Here is a 20,918-nt window from a genome sequence, read left to right as displayed (position 1 = left end):
ATTCTTTTGTAATTTTTACTTGCTTTTTGCTGGGCTATAGTATATGTATATACTCCATCATGCCCCCCCTCGCCTGGGCCCTGGGCCGTCGCCCCGTCGGCCATACCCCAGGGCCGGCCCTGGTGGGGTAGCGGCTGAGGAAAAGAGAGAGGAGAGAGAAAAGAGAAAATGAGAGGAGAGGGGAGAGAGAGGGGCTGCCAAGTGGGGCAGCGGCTGAAAAAGCAGATGCCGGCGTCCCCAGTTGCCCCCTAGGGGGCTGGGTGTGGGGTGGGCGCGCCGACCGAAATCCGGTGCAAAACGACGTTCTGGGGGCCTGGTTGGGACGTTTTTTACCCGCCGGTGCTAAAGAAAGGTGCTTGGGGGCGTCGTGGGGGCCCTAGTGGAGATGCTCTAAGCACCAACGATTGGAATTTATGGTTGCTAAGCTTGCTTCATTTAATGATTTAGCAACTAAAGTTCTTCATGTATTGGTGGGTTTCCTTTCTTTAAATATTTTATCTAGGTTCACGCGCTTAGCATTGTTTTTTTTAGGGTCATCACACTCATCTCTTCCCTCTTCTACATCAGATTTTTTATCTACATGAAAGATTTAGCATCCGTACAAGATGAAGTATTGGAAGAGGCCTAACTAAATCTTGAAAGGCGGCTGATAGGCGCCGGCGCGCCGGCCCAACTTTGGGCCGGTCGCACCAGGACCACACGATAAAACGCTTCGTAACCACATGATCTTCTTTCTTCCACCCCGCACTTGTTCTTCCTCCTCGCACTCTTCATGGACGAGCACATGACCAGCCTCAAAGCGCCACCCACGCGCTCGTTCGTCGCCACCCTCGCCGCCCTGGCTCCCGTCGCTCGCCGTAGAATCTCAACCCCAACGCTTTGCCACTGTCAACGTAAAAAAAAGTTGTTGACTGCGCATCCATGGTAGTAGCAAAAATAGACAACGGATGTATCAATTCATGAACGCCGTAGTAGCAAAAACGACAATGGTTGCAGCAAAAAAAAAACATAGTCATGGATCTCGGCGCGTCATGGAAGAAGAGATGTAGCAATTGACAACACCGATAGTAGCAGAACTCAAAACAGTTGTAACAAAACAATTGGTACACTTGTTCCACCAAACAAAAACACATGGTAGCAAACTTTTTTGGTTGATTCCAGCAACAAATGAAACATGGTTGTAGCAAAAATTGCTACACTGCTTCTGCCAATCAAAAACATGGTAGCAAAAAATTAAGATGGTTCCAGCAAAAACAAAACATGGTAGTAGCAAAATTGATACGCCCTGGTTCCAGCAAAACAGAAACATGGTAGCAAAAAAATGGTTGATTCCAGCAAAAAAAGAAGACGGTTGTAACAAAAATTGGGGCTGCTTCCAGCAAAACAGACCCTCGCCGGATCTCCCAGCACTTGTCGTCGTGGTTTCAAGCGATCCTGAACGCCGGTCGCTGCGGCTCTCTAGCACTTGTCGTCGTTGTCTCCAGCACCGGTGGGTGTTGGTTGTAACACTTGTCGCCTCCAAATCTTGTGGCCACCGTCCCGGCACAGCATAGTTGCCAGTCCGAGCACCAGGCAGCGCCATCGGATGCAGCTCTAATCCACGGCCGGTTGCAGCTCCTCGTCGCCACGGTTGCATCTCCACCAAACCAAGTCTGCAGATCCCGTCGCCCGGTCCCAGCACCAGGCGACGGATTGGACAGAACAGCCGGCGGAACCTCCCTGCCACCGAAGTCAAGAGTGCAACCAGGGTCCAGGGTGCAGCCGTCCAGCGCGCTGCCTGAGTCAATGGGGTCAAGCTCCAAGGTACAGACGGGGCAACGGCAGGTTGCACGGGCGCGAGGCTGAGGGCATTGACCTGGGCGGAGGTGCGCGAGGAAGATCTGGATAGAAGAGGAAGATGCGAGAGAAAGAGATGAAATGAGATGCGTCAAGGGCAGGTGCGCGAAGAGATAAGGTAGCTGCGAAGCGGTGAGTGGGCCAGTGCTACATGGAACAAGCAGGGGCGATGGATTCTAACTCATCCGACGACGCACGCGCGACCGGCCCAAGCTTCGGCCGGTCCGCCGCTTACAAACATTTCCCATCTTGAAACCCTCGCAAATGTGCAGGGCCGGTCCAGTTTCTCTCGGCCCAGTGCCCAGGTTTCCAGCGATCGCAACCGATACCACCCCCAACGCGGCCACTCCACGCCCACACGTCGCATTCTCCCCCTTTCGTTGTCCTTCCCCGTCCCATTCCCTCCGCTTCCCAGTCCGCAGCAGTTCCGCACCGACACCCTCACCCTCCCCAAAGCCCTAACCGCTCGCCCGCTCCGCCGCCATGAGGTCCAAGGCCAACGGAGACACCGCGTAAGTCACCTGCTCCCGCTCCCCCGCCTCCTCTTCCTGCAGGGTTAACGTTCATGGCTTTCGGTCGTACCGACTATCTTGGTCTCCGTTTCCGCTGATGATTCCGTGGTGGTGCGCTGCAGGTTCAAGGCCTCCGGCAAGAACAAGACGGCCACCGGCGGCGTCGCCAAGCCGAAGCGCGCCCCCACCCCCTTCTTCGCCTTCCTGTAAGCCCTCACTCCCCGCCACCTCCCCCAGATCTGTTCGTCTCCGTACTCTAATATGTTTTGAAACTTCGGCGGCAGGGCTGAGTTCAGGCCACAGTACATGGAGAAGCACCCCGAGGCAAAGGGCGTCGCGGCCGTGAGTCTCCCACTCTTCTCTTTTGCCAGTTTGCTTCTAGGCTTTTGCTTTTAGGGTTTTGCATCTAGGGTTTCGTTTCCATGGCCCATGGCTCATAAGTGTGTGCATGTGCTGCTTGTTCTCTCTCTCCTTTTAGGTCACCAAGGCGGCTGGGGAGAAGTGGCGCAGCATGTCGGATGAGGTTTGTCTGGTCTTTGCGCTGCTTATGCAATTTATATTGTGGAAACTTGCTCCGGTGCCCGTTATACTTGCCACAACTTGCCAAAATACTACTCCGGAGTACTAGGTTGTCGCACCCGTTGTGTTAAATAACTAATTTTCAGTCCGTTGCCCCAAGATGATAACACAGCGAGTCTCGGTTACAATGTCAGTGTGTCAGAATACGGATGATGTTTATATGATCTTTGGAGTGCTTGTGTAATTAATAATGTTGTTGGATACCTGTCCAGTGCCGTTATATTTGCCGCTTACCAAAATAACACCCAAGCTGTGCTCTATTACCCTTAACTGATAACGCTGTCAGTCTCTGTTACAATGTTCTGGCTTTCTAAAATATTTCGCTCGAGGTTAGCAAAGGGAAAACGGAAATATGTTACCCCTTATCTGCCACTGTCTTGCTGAGCTGTTTAATAACTCCAAGCGTCTGTTTGGTGAAGGAAAGATGAATTGTTTGGTCCTAACTGGTTAATGCATGCCTTGTTTAGGAGAAGGCAAAGTATGGCGGCAAGAAGGCAGATGCCCCAGCAAGCAAGGCGGTGAACAAGAAGGTAGTGTTATCGCTGCCATGAATCTTGTGAAGTAAAAGCTTATACTGCTATGCATTTAAGTAATATCAGTTTTGGGGTAATAATGTTGTTTTCCATTTTTATCAGGAGAGCACCAGCTCCAAGAAGACCAAGACTAACGCTGACGAAGAAGGTTCTGACGTTGAGGATGATGAGGTATATAAAATTTATGCATCGGTTAAGGTGGCATAAATTGCAGTGCTGATGGAATTTACTTCTTGTTGCTAACATATGTTTGCTTGTCTTATCGCAGGAGGATGAGGAGTAAATAGTAGATGAGGGAACAGCAGCGGTGCAAATCAGCGTTTGCTGCTTAGGGTTTAGATTGCCATGTCGATGTCCGGATTATGTAATGTTATGTAAGGAGAATGTTTAGATGCGTACTCCTGGGCTGTGGCATGCTGGAGATGTCTTTGTTTGACAAGAAAAGCTTAAAACCCTTGACTGCTTTTCTTTCGTGGATTTCCACAGCATGTGGAAACAGTTATTATGCTTGCTTTTATCTACTGATCTGATGACTAGCCTGCTGTTGGATTGCTATTAATTGCTTTATGTCTTGTGTTCGCCTTTCACTTATTGCTTCTCCTGCTGCACTTGCTTGAGTTTTGTGCAGCAAATTTTACTATTTATTAAGATTGTGTCCAATTGCTTTTTCCTCTGTAGTTGACCAATGGCCATCTGTTCTACTCCCTCCGTCTCATAATGTAAGATGTTTTTTGACACTAAACTAGTGTAAAAAAACGTCTTACATTATGGGACGGAGGGAGTAACATTTTGCAGTCAGGAACGGAAGTTTTTTTTCTTCTACTTAGACAGGATGTAAAAATCGATGCCAGTTGCTGGCTTGCCGCTGGTGGTTGTGTGACTTGTGTTAGCATAGTGCAGCCATGAAGCGTGGTATTATCTTCATCAGATTCAAACACGTTAAGTTTGCCCATGTATTCTTCAATCCAAATTTGTGCAGTGAAACAATTGATGGTGTAAGGTACCCTCTGTTTGCTATCTACAACAAAATCATTTTAAGGCAGCGCTGCATAATGTTCCACACGCGTGAGGTGAACTTGAACCGGAACTACTTGACGGACGATTTTTTGTTGAACGACGCATGCACGATAGCTGATCCAAGCGCCTACGGCTGCTCAGACTTGCCAGTGGATGGTTTGTGATGCAGTGTCGTGCAAGCGTCGTGTGTGTAGCACTGCTCAACTTGAACATGGCAGTAACCTGTCAAGAACCTTAGCAAGTGTAAAGAGAAGTGAAGAAGACTATCTACAGCTGACACCATGGCAAGTGCAGTTGGCCATCTCAAACAAACATAAAAAAGAGCTTTATAACTAGACGAAAAGCAACTGCATATAGCTGCCATTGCTATGATGAGCTCTTCTCGTTTTTCGTGGTTCGGAGCAGCTCTTTCGCCATTGACGAGAAGGATTGAGCACCATGAGCCATGTCTGCGGACTGAAGATTAATGCCCTGCAGGAAGCACATTTGTACATGTTAATGCCCTTTCAGGTTTATGCAGAATGTTCTTTACAGGTGTCTTCCCTGACATTCATAGGGAAATTGGGAAGTTTTGCAGAACATAGAGAAATCGGGAATGAGAGAACTTTGTTCGGAAACTGAATTACGCGGTAGGTCCCGTACAGAGCAACATGGTAATAGGAATAGGCATAATACTATCAGTAGGGAAGCAAAATGATGTTTACCTCCAATTTTTTTATGTTCTCTTGCAGCTTGTTTCCAATCATTTTTGGAACACTGGTTGAGTCCTGTTCAGATCAACAATGAAGGAAAGGTAAGCGAATGCATCAACTAGTCACATTTCTTCCCTTGAGGGGAAATAACCTATTATGTTGTGCACTATTCTATGCATTGCTAATACGATTCCATGTAGATGGTCATCAATCGGAGTAGATCAGCCTGTCTATGGACATAAATGTGCAGGTCATAATTTCAATGATATACTGACGCTTCTATGCACTCACATCACTTGTTGCATATCCATACTTCATCTTTATCTGGTCAACTTGTCTAACTGATGGTTCATCTTCAGGCTTCTTATTTTCTGCATTCACCTTTTCTTCTGTTCTGGGCTTCAGTTTTCCTGCATATTACACATTTGAACAACATATCACACTAAAATAGTTGAACTAGAGCGCTAATTTTGAAACGCCGCACCTTGGATTGCAAAGTTAATTACAAACATCTTAGTATAATACTTTTCTGACCTCTAAGAGCCTGGAGTCCCTTGCTGAATTTCTGTTTGCTTAGACCTGCGAAGTGCGGTCCTTTCTGCTTATGTGTGTTGTCTTCAATGTCGATATCATCTTCAGAAAGAAACATATTAGAGTAAGTATACCCAGAAAAAGTAATAGTCGTCTAAAAATTATTGTAATAAGGTGTTCTAAAAAGTGATAGGTGCCAGGCAGACGATGTGGTAGTGGGGCTAGCGCCTAGTTGGGCTAGGCGGGAGGAAGGCACCTAGGGGCTAGGGCCTTTTAGAACTGTGAACAACTGAACATCGTATACCTATGTCTAACTCAATATTTTCATCATCTTTCAGTGAACTGCTCCTCCTTGCAGATGGTGGAGTGAAGTTCGCTGATGAAAATATTGAGGCCAGTTCTTCAGATGTTGTTGCGATGAATTGTCCATTGCCATTTGTATCACTCTCGTTTGTCTTGCTCCCTTTAGTGTCTTTCATAATCATCCCAAATAAGCCCTGGAGAATTTCCATTATTAGAAAGAAAGATACACAGATGCCTCAACTGACCATAAGATTAATCAGTTACCTTTTTCTTTTCTTTGGGAGACTTAACCACATAGGAAGATTCTTCCCTGAGAGGGCGGTCTTTTCTGTATACCATATTAATATTGTCTACATGCCTGCGTACAAACCACACGCTTAGATAACTATGTTAAAAATTGTAAGTTCAGCTCGAAATAAATAATGAAATCATCGTGCCCGCTATTTGACGATCATAATAGGAGCTCTAGAATGGCTCAATGGGTCTGTGGTAGTGCACTAAATTGCAAAGCTCCATTATTGGTAAACAAGGTCAACTATTCATCATTACCAAAGTTATAAACTAACCATGCTACCATACCTGTAGATGTCATCTTGACAGAGAGTAGAAAAAAAATATGTCTCCTCTCCCTTAATCTGTATAATCAAAGAAACTATTTATAAGTAAAAGCTACTTTTAAAATCATGAATAGAGCTATACTGAAGTTACTACAGAAGATGTCTCAAAATGTAAAGTTATAGTACAATCCATACCAAGATGATTTCTCCATCAGATGAACATGTTATGGAACTAGAGGAATTCAAGTTTTTTGAATGTACAAAACCTCGTAAAGAGGCTTCCTTCAACAAGGATAAATCTGGGAGGGACCTGCAGTTTCATAAATACACTAGAATTCATCGACTTCATTTGAATGCCCTCGACCCCTCGTGCAAAGTTTTCAACTCAGCTGTTATCTCACCTTGTTTCTACTTTTCCGTTGGAGAAGACTAGTACAATTCCAATTTCAGAAGAAGCACCATGGATAACAGATGCAAAACAACAGCTACCATTTAACTTTTTCTTATTAGTTATCTTCTTCATTCCCTGCACAAAGGAAAGCTCCATATGAACAACAACACTCACATAAAAACAGAACTTCTGAGATAACTGGAAATACAAATACCTGAATCGCATGGCTCAAGGAAAATAAGCGGATTGCATCTTCTGTGCAAAGCAACAGCAAAGATTCCTTCAATGCTGTATCATGGTTATCAGATCCTGGTGCTTCGTTTGGAGATAACTCTAGATGATGGCATTATGTGGCTTTAGAATGGCATAATAGTGCAGTAATAGTACCTTGAGAATGGGGTTGGTGGGTAGATATACCAAAAAAAGGATTATTATAGCTCACCCAATGTCTGCAGCAGAAGGGCTCTTGTGGGTCTGTTTGTCTGAACTGGGTTGGCATTCAAAAGTTTTCCAGTTTCTTCCTCGAGAATACAAATAGAAGAATCTTCCATTCCTACCATCAGAAGATCCTTATCGTACCCATTGTGGCTGTAGAGTTCAAATTGCAAGGAGGCAATTCCACCAGAGACACGACACTCAAGCTGTTTTTGATACAATATAGTAGCATCATCTACTTTGATAACTGATACCTGAAACATGTTTTTCCAGACATGTCACTTTCTTGGTTGAATAATGAGCTCAAATTTTGAGTTGAATAACCATATTTAACGAACTGCTTTCATGAGATAAATGATTGTGTGATAGTTCCTCTATCTCTTTAAAATAATCATCAAAACAATAAATAACATATGGTTCAGGCCGGCGTAAGCCCGCCGTAGATAAATAAAAATAATAATAAATAAATAACATACATGACATGAGTCACTTCATATCAAGAATGGCGAACTGCAAAGTCTTCAAAGAAGTAACCACTATTTTGCTTAACAAGATACTAAAACTTGTTGAACTGTGAGTAATATTAACCATTTAACTTTAAAAATTTCTGTGAGATCGCATATCAAACACATATGATATTTAGTACTCCCTCCATCCCATAATATAAGAACGTTTATATTATGGGACGGAGGGAGTAGCTTTGAGTCTGCAGTTTGACTATTGTAGACAGTGGTAAAATTTTAGTGCTACTATTTTGAAACTGTGATACTATGCTTTTATTGTGTTGATTAACGGTGCTTTGAGCCTAATAGTTCAGAAAATCGAGAACATTTTGCACAATGGACAAATTTCTTACAATTCCTTTTTCTGTCCCAACAGCAAAATGCTTCGAGTTAGAGATCATAGAGGTTGAGGTTACAGCTCCCTTGAGCTTTATACTTCTTGCATCGTAGTTATCCCCTTGCTTTCCTAATGAGTCACAAAAATTCTGGTTAACTAACATAGAGAAATTCCATAGACTTAGATATAAAAACATTATTAAAAAGATACATCAACTAGATGATAAGATCAGGCGGTACTGAACTGCTGACAGCCATTTATTAAGCTTATACCTCATATATAAAATATATAAATTGTTTCTACTTGTGGACACCAAAATCAACCAAACATATATAACTCTTGAGAAACTCTACATTATGCGCCTGTCCTTTCTTTTGGAATTAATGCAGCAAACTCCGGATCATCTCTTACTTTTAATTGAAGGTTCGCCTATGGAAACCCTATAAACAACCTTATTATGATAGTTTAGAACTGGGCGAGACAAGCCGCAAACTCATGCTTATTTACTGAAAGGAGGTGATCTTATACTCGGATAATGCAAACGTGATAATGAATGTATACTAACCATCCATTAGTTTAATGCGCCAAAAAATCACTGAATGTGCTAAAATTTAACTGGTAAATTGCAAAGTTTGCAGTAATATTATTGAAATTATTCTAGTGCAAACTCTTTTATAGGTAGATGGAAGCACAACCCCTGAGCAAGTTAGTACCTTGTAAAATGGATAATATATTGTCGCTAGAGTCCTTTTTGAATGTGATTACGCGGACCTGGAAAGAAGAAATAAATGTCAATGCACTGGAAGTGTATTTAACACATAAACTAGAAACCACCTGGTAGCCGTGGAATAGCTTACTGTTCCACCCTGATCCCCAGATATAAGAATACTGGAGGACGTATCAAACTGCAATGAAGTAATACGGGCTCGACTTGATGTATTATCTTCATGCTGTGAAGTTATTAGATGGTTATTAGAATGAAGTTGAACACGACAGTTCGTATAAGAATTCATAATTGTATAACACTTGGCAAAACAGTTGGGATTTGAAGCTACCTGCTGCTTTATCATAAAAATCTGCAGCAGAAGAGGACATGATGCATCCCAAAAGCTTATGGTTCCATCCATATGCCCAGTTATATAAAGATTCCTGGTTTTATGGATGTTGCTAAGACTTGCGGATATCTGACCTTTATCCTTCAGTGAAAGCAGCCATGGATATTTGGAGGCCAATGTTGAAAAATAATCCTGTCCATTAAAAAGATGAAGCTGTCTGGTCAAAGAGTTCACAGTTGTTTGCAGGTATAATTTACAAATCTATACATGCCTCATTAGCTGTTGCTGTACGGTCACTTGTGTAGAACTTTGCAACGTTGATGCCCGAATCACCATACGGTTGTTTCACAAATGAGTGGCTTGGAAGTGTTGGTGGTGATCTAGACTGAGATTGAAGAAGGTAGCGCTCAATTTCTGAATCATCGTATAAACAGATTTGACCAGATTTCAACAAGAGAACAAGAACAGTCTGTCTTTGCTTATTTGGGTCGCTAAGGCCTGTAACAAACTCCATTCCTTGACAAGCTTCTGTGAGGGGCAATACCATCTTTACTATTCGAGATTCACTCTCTTCATTCAGAATCAGGACCTGTGTCCAGAAAACACAAATGAAAGGTTGAACGAAGATGCATTTCTCACTAAACAAAAATACCAAGACATCTTATCCACGTGAACCAGCTATTCTTCAGAAAGAAATCGACCGTTCCAAGTTCAAATAATGCTTTGGACATGGATCTTTTGTCTGGTTGCTGGAAAAATGACACCCAATCCGTTGCCCTTTGGGTGAGCATTTACTTTGAGTACCCATAATTTTTTATTTGTTCAAGTCAGTCCCAAAACCAGTAGATCATCCAGTCTAAATCGGTCTGTTACCAATCGATACGCTTCTTAAAACCCTAGAAAATGTAATACTGAGAAGCAAAATCATAGAACCTGAGTTTCGTATTCAAAAGGGCCAGAGGCCAGAGAAAATCGGTATCTGACAACCTGATAGTTATTTAGTGATAGTGCTGGCAGACAGATATGATGCAATTTACTGCTCCAATTATTTGCAATCAGCTAAAGTTTGCTAAGATATGATGTGAAATAACTAAAATGTCATTTGGAATAACAATATCCATATGGGAAGCATGCACTTGAAAAGTATGGCAGAAAATCAGGAACATCATAAAAACCACTGTGAAAATATTTCAGTGTTTCTACCTGATATAGGTATGCATGTTCGCTGAATCCATTAATATACAAACGTCCAGACTTTCCATCACTAGGAACCCATCTCAAAGAGATTATTGGCACCTTGTCTAGCTTGTATCCAAGGTTAAGCCTCTGAAGTGGTAGATTCTGATTACTCAAAGATGAAGAATTTTCTGCACTGAAAATATCAGGAATAGCCCAAAGGTAGATATCACCACTGTCATATCCAATAGCAACTTTGCTTCCCTTGGAACAAGCCCAGCATGACGATGTCACATTTTTCTCCTCCTGGTGCAATTGTTGTTGCGTAGTTCTACCGGATACGAATACCACTCTGCTTGCCTTAATATCCCATAAGGTCATGACACCATCTCTGAATATAATGAGCAACCTGAGAGGAAGAGTGCAACTTAATCAGATATCTCACTATGCTTACAGAGGGCTATGAATTATATGGAAGATCAACACGAATATGACATGGCTCAAAAGCTGCAATTATTCGTGCCAAACCATGGTAATGAGAAGAGACCCACCTGTTAGATTCAGCCAAAGGCTGCGGCGATACAAATGCGACTTCTACCCCATTACCACCATTTGCCGTGGAACCTTCAATAACAGATCAAAGTGAGTCAAAATTTGAATTTCATTTTCCAATTAAAATGTCTCTTATTGATTGGCATCAGTACTGCTGTTGTGAAGTTTCTTTCTGAATATTTACCAAATATCTGAATGGGGATGATATTTTACATATAACTGCAAACTAAATAAACTTCCTCGAAGAAGAATTAACAAAGTTGGGTATGCAGCTAGCCTTAAGAAAAGTGAGTATGCAACATATACATTGTTATTCTAGAGACGGCTTATCTTTCCTGATTTGGTTTGCTGCTTTTTTGGTTAGTTACGATTCTAGTTCTTTTCCGATAGTTTCGTTCTGTTCTGTCGTTTTGGCGTGTTTTGGCCTTTGTCTTGGTGCTTTTCCCCTAATACAAAGTGACACGCATTTTGATGCGTGTTCAAGGAAAGAAAAAAAAAGACAGCATACCATAGGACTCAGCAAAAGGAATGCAATACGGCAGGTCAACTAGACACCGCTGGCCCAAGTCAAGCTTGAACAAGGACACATTTCCAAAACTATCTCCTGCATATCTGCGCAACCCAGAATTCTCGTTAGCACATTTAACCCATCAAGATCCATGCCGCAGTACCAGTACATTCGGTAACCATCACTTACATGTAGAAACTCTTCTGCAGTACTGTAAACGCGGTTATTTGCTTCTCAAAGGGATGCAGATAACACAGCCTCTTGGTGTCGATGTCCCAGACCTGCAAACGACGCTCTTCCGAGTCAACAACGCATGGAGAGAGAAGACCACATTTAGTGAATGGACCAAGGTAATGTGTAGGAGGAATAGACGTGCCTCGATCTGGTTCTGAGTGTTGACGTTCAGGAGAATCCCTTGGCCATCGGCGAACTGAAACATCGATCCAAGTTGAGCAATGCAGCGCTGGACACGGAACAGCAATGGGATTGGAAGCAGGTGGTGAGTGGTACCTGCAAGAACTTGGAGGGGATAGGGGAGGGGGACTGGAGCAGCGCCTGCGTGTTGTCGCGGCCGAACAGCTTGATCTGCCCATTCCTGCAGGTGAGCGGCGCAGCAATGGGGGTGAGCAACGGCGGGGAGAGGTGGGTGGGCGGCGCGTCCGTCGGAACTCGGAACGGAAGGGAAGCAGCAGGCAAGCGGGTGGGGTTTGTTGAGAGCTGCCGGTGGGTTACCTGGTGGCGACGGCGAGGACGTGGAGGAGCGGGTCGTAGGCGAGGAGGGCGGCGTCGGCGGGGACGCCGTAGTGGAAGGCCAGCCGCGGGCTCACGTCCTCGGCCCGCAGCCCGCCGGTGCCGCCGCTGTGTTGCTGCGAAGAAGTAAACAAGGATTAGAGGCATACGGAAAATGGGACGCAGGTGCTTCCGTAGCATAGTGGTATTGCGTTCGCTTCGTAAGCGAAAGGCCGCGAGTTCGATCCTCGCCGGGAGCTCTCTTTTCTTGTTCAAATCTTTTATTTTCTCACCCTATTTTGTCCTTATTGCACCCTAAAATATCACTTTCAAACTTGAAATGTTTGTCTCTGACAAAAATAATAAATGAAGGAAAAGGACGAGATATGTCCTGGTTCCTACTTGATGTAAGTCCATCTACGTGTCAGGATGTCTTGATCCCCCGGCCCATGAGCTCAGCCGGCCAAGCACATGGGATAGTCACATCGAAATGAGCACGTAGTGGCAGCATCTTAACTTTTGCACGATCTAATAAAACGACCAGGTGGCGTGATCTAATTAGCGCTGAGAAATCATGATGCGAACGGACTGGTACACGCGTCAGGCTAGTGCAATTTCAAAATAAGATCGAAACTGCTACCCAGACGACACTGCTGCCCGATATATGCACGACGTGCTAATCCAGCCGCTGGTGTCCTTCTCAATGATGTGCATGTGCGGCTGGATTTAAGTATCGTCCATGAATCGTGCGCAGTGTGTCATGTGTGTAGCACTGCTGAAATAAGATTCATGTTTGAAATCATCAAAAATCTTTTTCCAGAGTGAATCATCACAAATCTCAAGTTTGCACTAGCGCGTTGCTGTTACTGCATGGCCTGCTAGAGTATCATTTTGTTTATCCACTTTGTTGCACCTTCCTCAGTTGCCCTGCTATGAAGTTACTAATACCTTTTTCACCCTTAAATAAAAAAGGGAAAATCACGCCCCATCATGTCAAGAGTGCCCCGTCAGAAATGAACCCTACATGCTTACTACTGTAGCCTCAGGTATCTCGCTGCACGAGCGAGTAATTCAGCAGAGAGTCAAGGCATATGACGCAGATCATGTTTTGGAAACGGCACGATATGAAAGAGTTGGCCAAAGCCAGATACTGAAATCGACAGCCGCGACTGAACAATGCCCGCTGTAAAACAGTCGTCGGTGACTGCAGGCCAAAGCCGGCAAGCCTACGCTGAACCGAAGAGCATATACGTATAAGAATAAGCGAATCTCGTTGTCTCGTTGATCTCCAAGGACCGGCCTACTACTAGGATATTTTATACTATCAACAACTCCACAGTATTGTAACCCATCCAATCTATGCGTCGAACTTGGTCAATCTATCAAAATTTATTATCCATCTCGATCGGTCGCCTCACTGTTGGTGCCACGGCACTAGGTAGAATCATTTCCGCAGCGACTAAACAATGCGTCCTTTGCTTGGACGACATTAATGAGGTCACATGGACTTGCAGAGCTGCCTTAAATTTCTGAATCGTACTACATGAGTCCATGACATTTGTGGGTGTTTCAAATTTGAACGGAGCTCGGACCGAAACAAGGACGCGAGCGCGACACTCCATCTCTGACGAGGCAGGGCGACATTGGGGGACGGCGTCCACGAGGCAACATTCTTTTCTTGTTCCCACGGCGAAAATAAGGAAATGAGCAGAAAGTGACATTTTCCGCAGGAAGGATTACGTGCGAATTCGGTCGGTGGAGAAGGGGAGGAGCGACATCAACAACTACTCCTCAATCAGGATAAGAAAAGAGACCATTCTAGGATTACTACTCACCCTCAAATCTCATCTACTACATGCTGTAGCAAAATTGTCTTAATCTCTACTCCCTACCACACAGAATCGACCGAGAACAAGGAAGCTGATAAATCGGAGTAGTAGTAAAATGGCAGCAGAGAGCATTGGACTGGATTGGATCGAGCGAGCGAGCGAGAGAGAGGTTATATACCTTCTTGGAGGCCTTCTCCACGAGCTTCTTGACGAACATGGCCGATCCACGGCGACCAAGGTAGAATCCAACCAAGAATCCAGTCGCAGATGAATCAGGATCGACGCCTCTCTTCTGTACCCGAAGCAGCAGCAGCAGTTGTCAACTTGGCCTTCAGGAACAGCAGGAGGGAATGAATCGGGGAACCAAGGACGAAACCGTCGACGAAGGCAGGGAGGAAGAACGGGGTGTCAGACAGAGTCGCGGACAGGGGAGGAAGAGGAGTTTTGTGTTGGGAGGGCAGTTAAGGATTAGGTTGAGATCGATGCTACACTGTCGAGTGAGCGAGAGAAGGGGGTTTAAAAAGGAAGGAGGGAGGAGCCAGCCAGGGACCGCAAACCGACGCGGAATAATAATCCCGGGCTCCCGGTTCAACGACGGACCAGGGCGTGATCCGGTGCGGGCACTTGGCATCGCCTCAACGCAACCGAGAAATAAAATCTGTCCTGGCGACGTGCCTTTTCCCTTCAACCACCTTCGTTCCTTCATGCTGTCAGCAGAGGAAGGGTAGCGTGGCAGCGAGGCGACTCGCGACGAACGATCGGTTCAGTCGGTGTGGGGGTGCCGGCCGGTCCTCCGCATATGGAATGTACTGAGGAAGGTAGAAGCAGGCAGCGCCGAGGAAGGAAAGGAGAGCTGGGCATGGGCATGGCGTTACCACTGGTTGCTTGTTTTGGAGAGGACACGTTATTGTGGGTTGATGGCATTGCCTGGATTCTGGAGAGGCCATAAGTGGTGTGCTTATCTGCCCTATCCTATTTTGCCGAATTCAGAGATGTGGTAGTAATATCAGCTGCAGATTCAGGGATTCTGGTGGAGATGATAGGATGGGATGGGTGGGGGTCTGTGGGACAGAGAACCCACCGTCCGCGGATGGTCGGCGCCAGCAAGGTCGGGAATAGTAGTATAGGACGGTTCCTGTGCGCTTTGAGGTGTGCTTGCCAGGTGTCAACACGCGAGAGGAACGGACAACAGAGGAATGAGGCTGTAGGGCACACCTACGTGAGAGTGAGGTTTCGAACGCTCACAAACTCATCGACGAGTCTGAAACGCCAAACGTCGTAGTATCAGCCAAAACGCCAAACAACAGAGGAAAAGAAGGTCCAGACAGGTCTGGGTCGCAAAAGTGTCATCGATCTTTGATCACGTCTCAAAAAATGCTCCAAGCCTCCAATGGCGAACCCTGTCTGCTATGTTCGTAGGCTATGTTGAACGCGTATGGACGTATAAGTTAGGGTTATGTATTGTCACACCTCCTTTCTCCTATGTATAGTGTATAGTTTAGAAGATAAGTCAAGGTCGTGCACCCTTATACCTGTATATGTGCACTTGCACGTGATCGATGAATTGTGTTGCGTGCAATCACATTTTTCCGAACAACATGGTATCAATTTTCGTTTTCTCTCGTGCGGCCTAGCTTTCTCTCCTTGTCGTCGCCGCACCTTGCTACCGCCGCCGCCGCCCTTCCTCTCCTCATCGCAGCCGCCGTCCTATTGCCGCCGCTGCTTCTCTCCCTCCCTTCTCATCTCAGCTTCTCCTCTTCGCCGTCACCGCTACCTCTAGCCGCCGGCGCAACCCGTCGCCGCCGCCCCTACTACCGCCGCTGCCTCTATCCCTCCCTTCTCATCTCCCACAAAAACCCTAATCCACCATAGATGACGCAAGTTTTTTCATCATCACTCTCATCATCGTATTCAGATTCAATAATTTCTCTTTCTCTAGATCTAGAAATTTGTTCATCAAGAAATTTACCAAGGGGCACAGTATTACTAAGCATAGAAGTGGTTTCATCATAAGTATCATGCATAGCAGAAGTGGCATCATCAATAACATGCGACATATCAGAATTCATAGCAGAAGCAGGTTTAGGTGTCGCAAGCTTACTTATAACGGAAGGAGAATCTAGTGCAGAGCTAGATGGCAGTTCCTTACCTCCCCTCGTAGTTGAGGGCAAAATATTAGTTCTATCATCTTTCAAGTTCTTCATAATGTCCAGCAGATATAAATCCCAAATGACGCAAAGAATAGAGCTATGTTCCCCGGCAACGGCGCCAGAAAAAGGTCTTGATAACCCACAAGTATAGGGGATCGCAACAGCTTTAGAGGGTAGAGTATTCAACCCAAATTTATTGATTCGACACAAGGGGAGGCAAAGAATATTCTCAAGTATTAGCAGCTGAGTTGTCAATTCAACCACACCTGGAAACTTAGTATCTGCAGCAAAGTGTTTAGTAGCAAAGTAATATGATAGTGGTGGTAACGGCAACAAAAGTAAAGACAGCAAAAATAATGTTTTTGGTATTTTTGTAGTGATTGTAACAGTAGCAACAGAAAAGTAAATAAGCGAGAACCAGTATATGGAAAAGCTCGTAGGCACCGGATTAGTGATCGATAATTATGCCGGATGCGGTTTGTCATGTAACGATCATAACATAGGGTGACACAGAACTAGCTCCAATTAATCAATGTAATGTAGGCATGTATTTCGTATGTAGTCATACGTGCTTGCGATAAGAACTTGCATGACATCTTTTGTCCTACCCTCCCGTGGCAGGGGGTCCATAAGGAAACTAAGGGATATTAATGCCTCCTTTTAATAGAGAACCGGAACAAAGCATTAACGCATAGTGAATACATGAACTCCTCAAACTACGGTAATCACCGGAAAGAATCCCAATTATTATCACCTTGGGGTATGCAGATCATAACACGTAGCAGATGCATACAACTTGCAAGATTAGATCAAGAACTCAAATGTATTCATGAAAACATAAAGGGTTCAGATATGAAATCATGGCACTTGGGCCCTAGTGACAAGCATTAAGCATAGCAAAGTCATAACAACATCAATCTCAAAACATAGTGGATGCTAGGGATCAACCCTAACAAAACCAATACGATTACATGATAAATCTCATCCAACCCATCATCGTCCAGCAAGCCTACGAAGGAATTACTCACTCCCGGCGGTGAGCATCATGAAACTGGTGATGGACGATGGTTGATGATGACAAAGAAGGAAGATCCCCCTTTCCGGAGCCCCGAACGGACTCCAGATCTGGCCTCCTGATGAAGAACAAGAGGTGACAGTGGCTCCGAATCATAAAACGCGATGAAACTTCCTCCCCTATTTTTTTCTCGGGAAATAGGAATTTATAGTGCCGAGATTAGGGTCAGCGGAGCCACGTGGGCGCCACAAGCGACCAGGGCACACCCTGGTGCCTCGTGGGCACCTAGTGGCCCCCCTCCAGTGGGTCTTTGCTCTAGTATTTTTATTTATTCCGTAAAAAATCTCCAAAAAGTTCCATCCAATTCTGAGAACTTTTATTTTTGCACAAAAACAACACCATAGTAGGTGTGCTGAAAACAGTGTCAGTCCGGGTTAGTTTCATTCAAATCATGCAAATTAGAGTCCAGAACAAGAGCGAAAGTGTTTGGAAAAGTAGATATGACAGAGACATATCAAGGACGCCCGTACCCATATGGTTCTCCTCCGGTGTGACAGCCCAGCCAAACTCCACCCGGTGCACTCATCCTCCACCGCCACTGTCACCCCTGTCATCCTCTCCACCGGTGTAGACCTCTGGCATGCTCATTTGGGTCATCCCAATTCATCCGCACTTTGTCATATTCTTAGAGGTTTCTCATTCACATGTAATAAGATCGACGATCACCTTTGTCTTGCTTGTCGTGTCGGGAAGCACGTTCGTCTTCCTTTTAGTGCATCCACCACCATATCTTCTTTTTCATTTCAATTACTTCATAGTGATATATGGACATCTCTGGCCGCAGGCAATACTGGCTATCTTTATTACCTCGTGATCTTAGAGAATTTTTCAAATTATGTGTGTATGTTTCCCTTACGAGTCTGATGCACTAGCGACTCTTACGACTTTCTATGCCTATGTCTCCACACAGTCTGGTCGTCCCATACATGCACTCCAAACCGATAACGGGAAAGAATTTGACAATCTTGCTGTTCACACCCTTCTCGCATCACATGGCACGATCTTTCGTCTCACATGTCCTTATACATCACAACAAAATGGCCACGCTGAACGTGTGCTATGCATTCTCAATGATTGCGTTCGTACCCTTCTCTTTCATGCCAATGTGCCTCCACGGTTTTGTCCCGATGCGCTGATGTCTACTACGCACCTTCTTCTTGTAGACATTGTTGGGCCTCCAAGTGCAGAGGTTTGTAGGACAGTAACAAATTTCCCTTAAGTGGATGACCTAAGGTTTATCAATCCGTGGGAGGCGTAGATTGAAGATGGTCTCTCTCAAACAACCCTTCAACCAAATAACAAAGAATCTCTTGTGTCCCCAACACACCCAATACAATGGTAAATTGTATAGGTGCACTAGTTCGGCGAAGAGATGGTGATACAAGTGCAATATGGATGATAGATATAGGTTTTTGTAATATGAAAATATAAAAAACAGCAAGGTAACTAATGATAAAAGTGAGCACAAACGGTATTGCAATGCTTCGAAACAAGGCCTAGGGTTCATACTTTCACTAGTGCAAGTTCTCTCAACAATAATAACATAATTGGATCATATAACTATCCCTGAACATGCAACAAAGAGTCACTCCAAAGTCACTAATAGCGGAGAACAAACGAAGAGATTATTGTAGGGTAGGAAACCACCTCAAAGTTATCCTTTATGATCGATCTATTCAAGAGTTCGTAGTAAAATAACACGAAGCTATTCTTTCCGTTCAATCTATCCTAGAGTTCGTACTAGAATAACACCTTAAGATACAAATCAACCAAAACCCTAATGTCACTTAGATACTCCGATGTCACCTCAAGTATCCGTGGGTATGATTATACGATATGCATCACACAATCTCAGATTCATCTATTCAACCAACACACAGAACTTCAAAGAGTGCCCCAAAGTTTCTACCGGAGAGTCAAGACGAAAAGGTGTGACAACCCATATGTATAAGTTCACTGAACCCGCAAGTTGATCACCAAAACATACATCAAGTAGATCACGTGGATATCCCATTGTCACCACAGATAAGCACGACAAGACATACATCAAGTGTTCTCAAATCCTTAAAGACTCAATCCGACAAGATAACTCCAAAGGGAAAACTCAATCCATTACAAGAGAGTAGAGGGGGAGAAACATCATAAGATCCAACTATAACAGCAAAGCTCGCGATACATCAAGATCATGCCAAATCAAGAACACGAGAGAGAGAGAGAGAGAGAGAGAGAGAGAGAGAGAGAGATCAAACACATAGCTACTGGTACATACCCTCAGCTCCGAGGGTGAACTACTCCCTCCTCGTCATGGAGAGCGCCGGGATGATGAAGATGGCCACCGGTGCTGGATTCCCCCTCCGGCAGGGTACCAGAACGGGCTCCTAAGAGGTTTTTGGTGGCTACAGAGGCTTGCGGCGGCGGAACTCTCGATCTATTGTGCTCCTGGATGTTTTCGGGGTATATGGATATATATAGGCGAAAGAAGTCGGTCAGGGGAGCCACAAGGGGCCCACGAGGGCCGGGGCGCGCCTTGGACCCTCGTGGACACCTCGTTGCTTCCCTAACGTCTACTCCAAGTCTCCTGGATTGCTTTCGTTCCAAAAATAACTCTCCCGAAGGTTTCATTCCATTTGGACTCTGTTTGATATTCCTTTTCTGCGAAACACTGAAATAGGCAAAAAAAACAGCAATTTGGGCTGGGCCTCCGGTTAATAGGTAGTCCCAAAAATGATATAGAAGTGTATAGTAAAGCCCATAAACATCCAAAACGGGTAATATAATAGCATGGAACAATCAAAAATTATAGATGCGTTGGAGACGTATCAAGCATCCCCAAGCTTAATTCCTACTTGTCGTCGAGTAGGTAAATGATAAAAACAGAATTTTTGATGTGGAATGCTACCTAGCATATTTCTCAATGTAATTTTCTTTATTGTGGCATGAATGTTCAGATCCAAATGATTCAAAATAAAAGTTCATATTGACATAAGAGTAATAATACTTCAAGCATACTAACAAAGTAATCATGTCTTCTCAAAATAACATGGCCAAAGAAAGTTATCCCTACAAAATCATATAGTCTGGCTATGCTCTATCTTCATCACACAATATTTAAATCATGCACAACCCCGGTTTCAGCCAAGCAATTGTTTCATCCGTTAGTATTCTCAAACCTTTTCAACTTTCACACAATACATGAGCGTGAGCCATGGACATAGCACTATAGGTGGAATAGAATGGTGGTTGTGGAGAAGACAAAGATAAGGAGATAGTCTCACATCAACTAGGCGTATCAACGGGCTATGGAGATGCCCATCAATAGATATCAATGTGAGTGAGTAGGGATTGCCATGCAATGGATGCACTAGAGCTATAAGTGTATGAAAGCTCAAAAAGAAACTAAGTGGGTGTGCATCCAACTTGCTTGCTCACGAAGACCTAGGGCACTTTTGAGGAAGCCCATCATTGGAATATACAAGCCAAGTTCTATAATGAAAAATTCCCACTAGTATATGTAAGTGACAACATAGGAGACTCTCTATCATGAAGATCATGGTGCTACTTTGAAGCACAAGTGTGGTAAAAGGATAGTAGCATTGCCCCTTCTCTATTTTTCTCTCT

At 44.4% G+C, this 20,918-nt stretch overlaps 2 protein-coding genes, 1 long non-coding RNA gene and 1 other non-coding gene across 4 annotated transcripts; 2 read left to right on the top strand and 2 right to left on the bottom strand.

The window, feature by feature from the left end:
- Positions 1-559: 559 nt before the first annotated feature.
- On the bottom strand, positions 560-2,126 carry LOC123046307 (uncharacterized). Its single transcript, XR_006422158.1, has 2 exons — positions 1,390-2,126; positions 560-885 (listed from the first exon to the last, which is right to left on the bottom strand). It is a non-coding gene; the product is annotated as an uncharacterized lncRNA (long non-coding RNA).
- On the top strand, positions 2,115-4,047 carry LOC123046306 (DNA-binding protein MNB1B). The gene is made up of 7 exons (XM_044469632.1): positions 2,115-2,348; positions 2,471-2,554; positions 2,633-2,690; positions 2,827-2,871; positions 3,395-3,457; positions 3,563-3,631; positions 3,729-4,047. Exons 1-7 carry the CDS (start codon positions 2,320-2,322, stop codon positions 3,741-3,743), a joined length of 363 nt encoding a protein of 120 aa, XP_044325567.1. The 5' UTR covers positions 2,115-2,319; the 3' UTR covers positions 3,744-4,047.
- A 484-nt stretch (positions 4,048-4,531) lies between these two features.
- Positions 4,532-14,607, bottom strand: LOC123046305 (uncharacterized). Its single transcript, XM_044469630.1, has 24 exons — positions 14,254-14,607; positions 12,250-12,383; positions 12,028-12,112; positions 11,894-11,947; positions 11,707-11,798; positions 11,518-11,621; positions 11,009-11,081; positions 10,485-10,866; positions 9,553-9,870; positions 9,282-9,473; positions 9,084-9,176; positions 8,940-8,997; positions 8,243-8,355; positions 7,394-7,640; positions 7,166-7,284; positions 6,962-7,086; positions 6,756-6,870; positions 6,583-6,638; positions 6,268-6,361; positions 6,005-6,197; positions 5,704-5,802; positions 5,461-5,579; positions 5,182-5,244; positions 4,532-4,948 (listed from the first exon to the last, which is right to left on the bottom strand). The coding sequence occupies exons 1-24, from the start codon at positions 14,290-14,292 to the stop codon at positions 4,844-4,846; spliced, it is 3,072 nt and encodes a 1,023-aa protein (XP_044325565.1). The 5' UTR covers positions 14,293-14,607; the 3' UTR covers positions 4,532-4,843.
- TRNAT-CGU (transfer RNA threonine (anticodon CGU)) lies at positions 12,435-12,506 on the top strand. Its single transcript has one exon. It is a non-coding gene; the product is annotated as a tRNA-Thr (tRNA).
- Positions 14,608-20,918: the final 6,311 nt, after the last annotated feature.

Source organism: Triticum aestivum, chromosome 2B, assembly GCF_018294505.1.
Source record: "Triticum aestivum cultivar Chinese Spring chromosome 2B, IWGSC CS RefSeq v2.1, whole genome shotgun sequence".
Taxonomy (NCBI): domain Eukaryota; kingdom Viridiplantae; phylum Streptophyta; class Magnoliopsida; order Poales; family Poaceae; genus Triticum; species Triticum aestivum.
This window is presented reverse-complemented; position numbering and strand designations above follow the sequence as displayed.

What these genes read in the sequence shown, in the direction of transcription:
- LOC123046306 (XM_044469632.1), top strand. Translation starts at nt 2,320, where the DNA reads ATGAGGTCCAAGGCCAACGGAGACACCGC. An exon ending in ACCCCCTTCTTCGCCTTCCT is followed by an intron (nt 2,555 to 2,632) that starts GTAAGCCCTCAC and finishes CTTCGGCGGCAG; the next exon opens with GGCTGAGTTCAGGCCACAGT. An exon ending in AGGCAAAGGGCGTCGCGGCC is followed by an intron (nt 2,691 to 2,826) that starts GTGAGTCTCCCA and finishes CTCTCCTTTTAG; the next exon opens with GTCACCAAGGCGGCTGGGGA.
- LOC123046305 (XM_044469630.1), bottom strand. Translation starts at nt 14,292, where the DNA reads ATGTTCGTCAAGAAGCTCGTGGAGAAGGCCTCCAAGAAG. An exon ending in TCCCCTCCAAGTTCTTGCAG is followed by an intron (nt 11,948 to 12,027) that starts GTACCACTCACC and finishes TCGATGTTTCAG; the next exon opens with TTCGCCGATGGCCAAGGGAT. An exon ending in CTGGGGATCAGGGTGGAACA is followed by an intron (nt 8,998 to 9,083) that starts GTAAGCTATTCC and finishes TCTTCTTTCCAG; the next exon opens with GTCCGCGTAATCACATTCAA.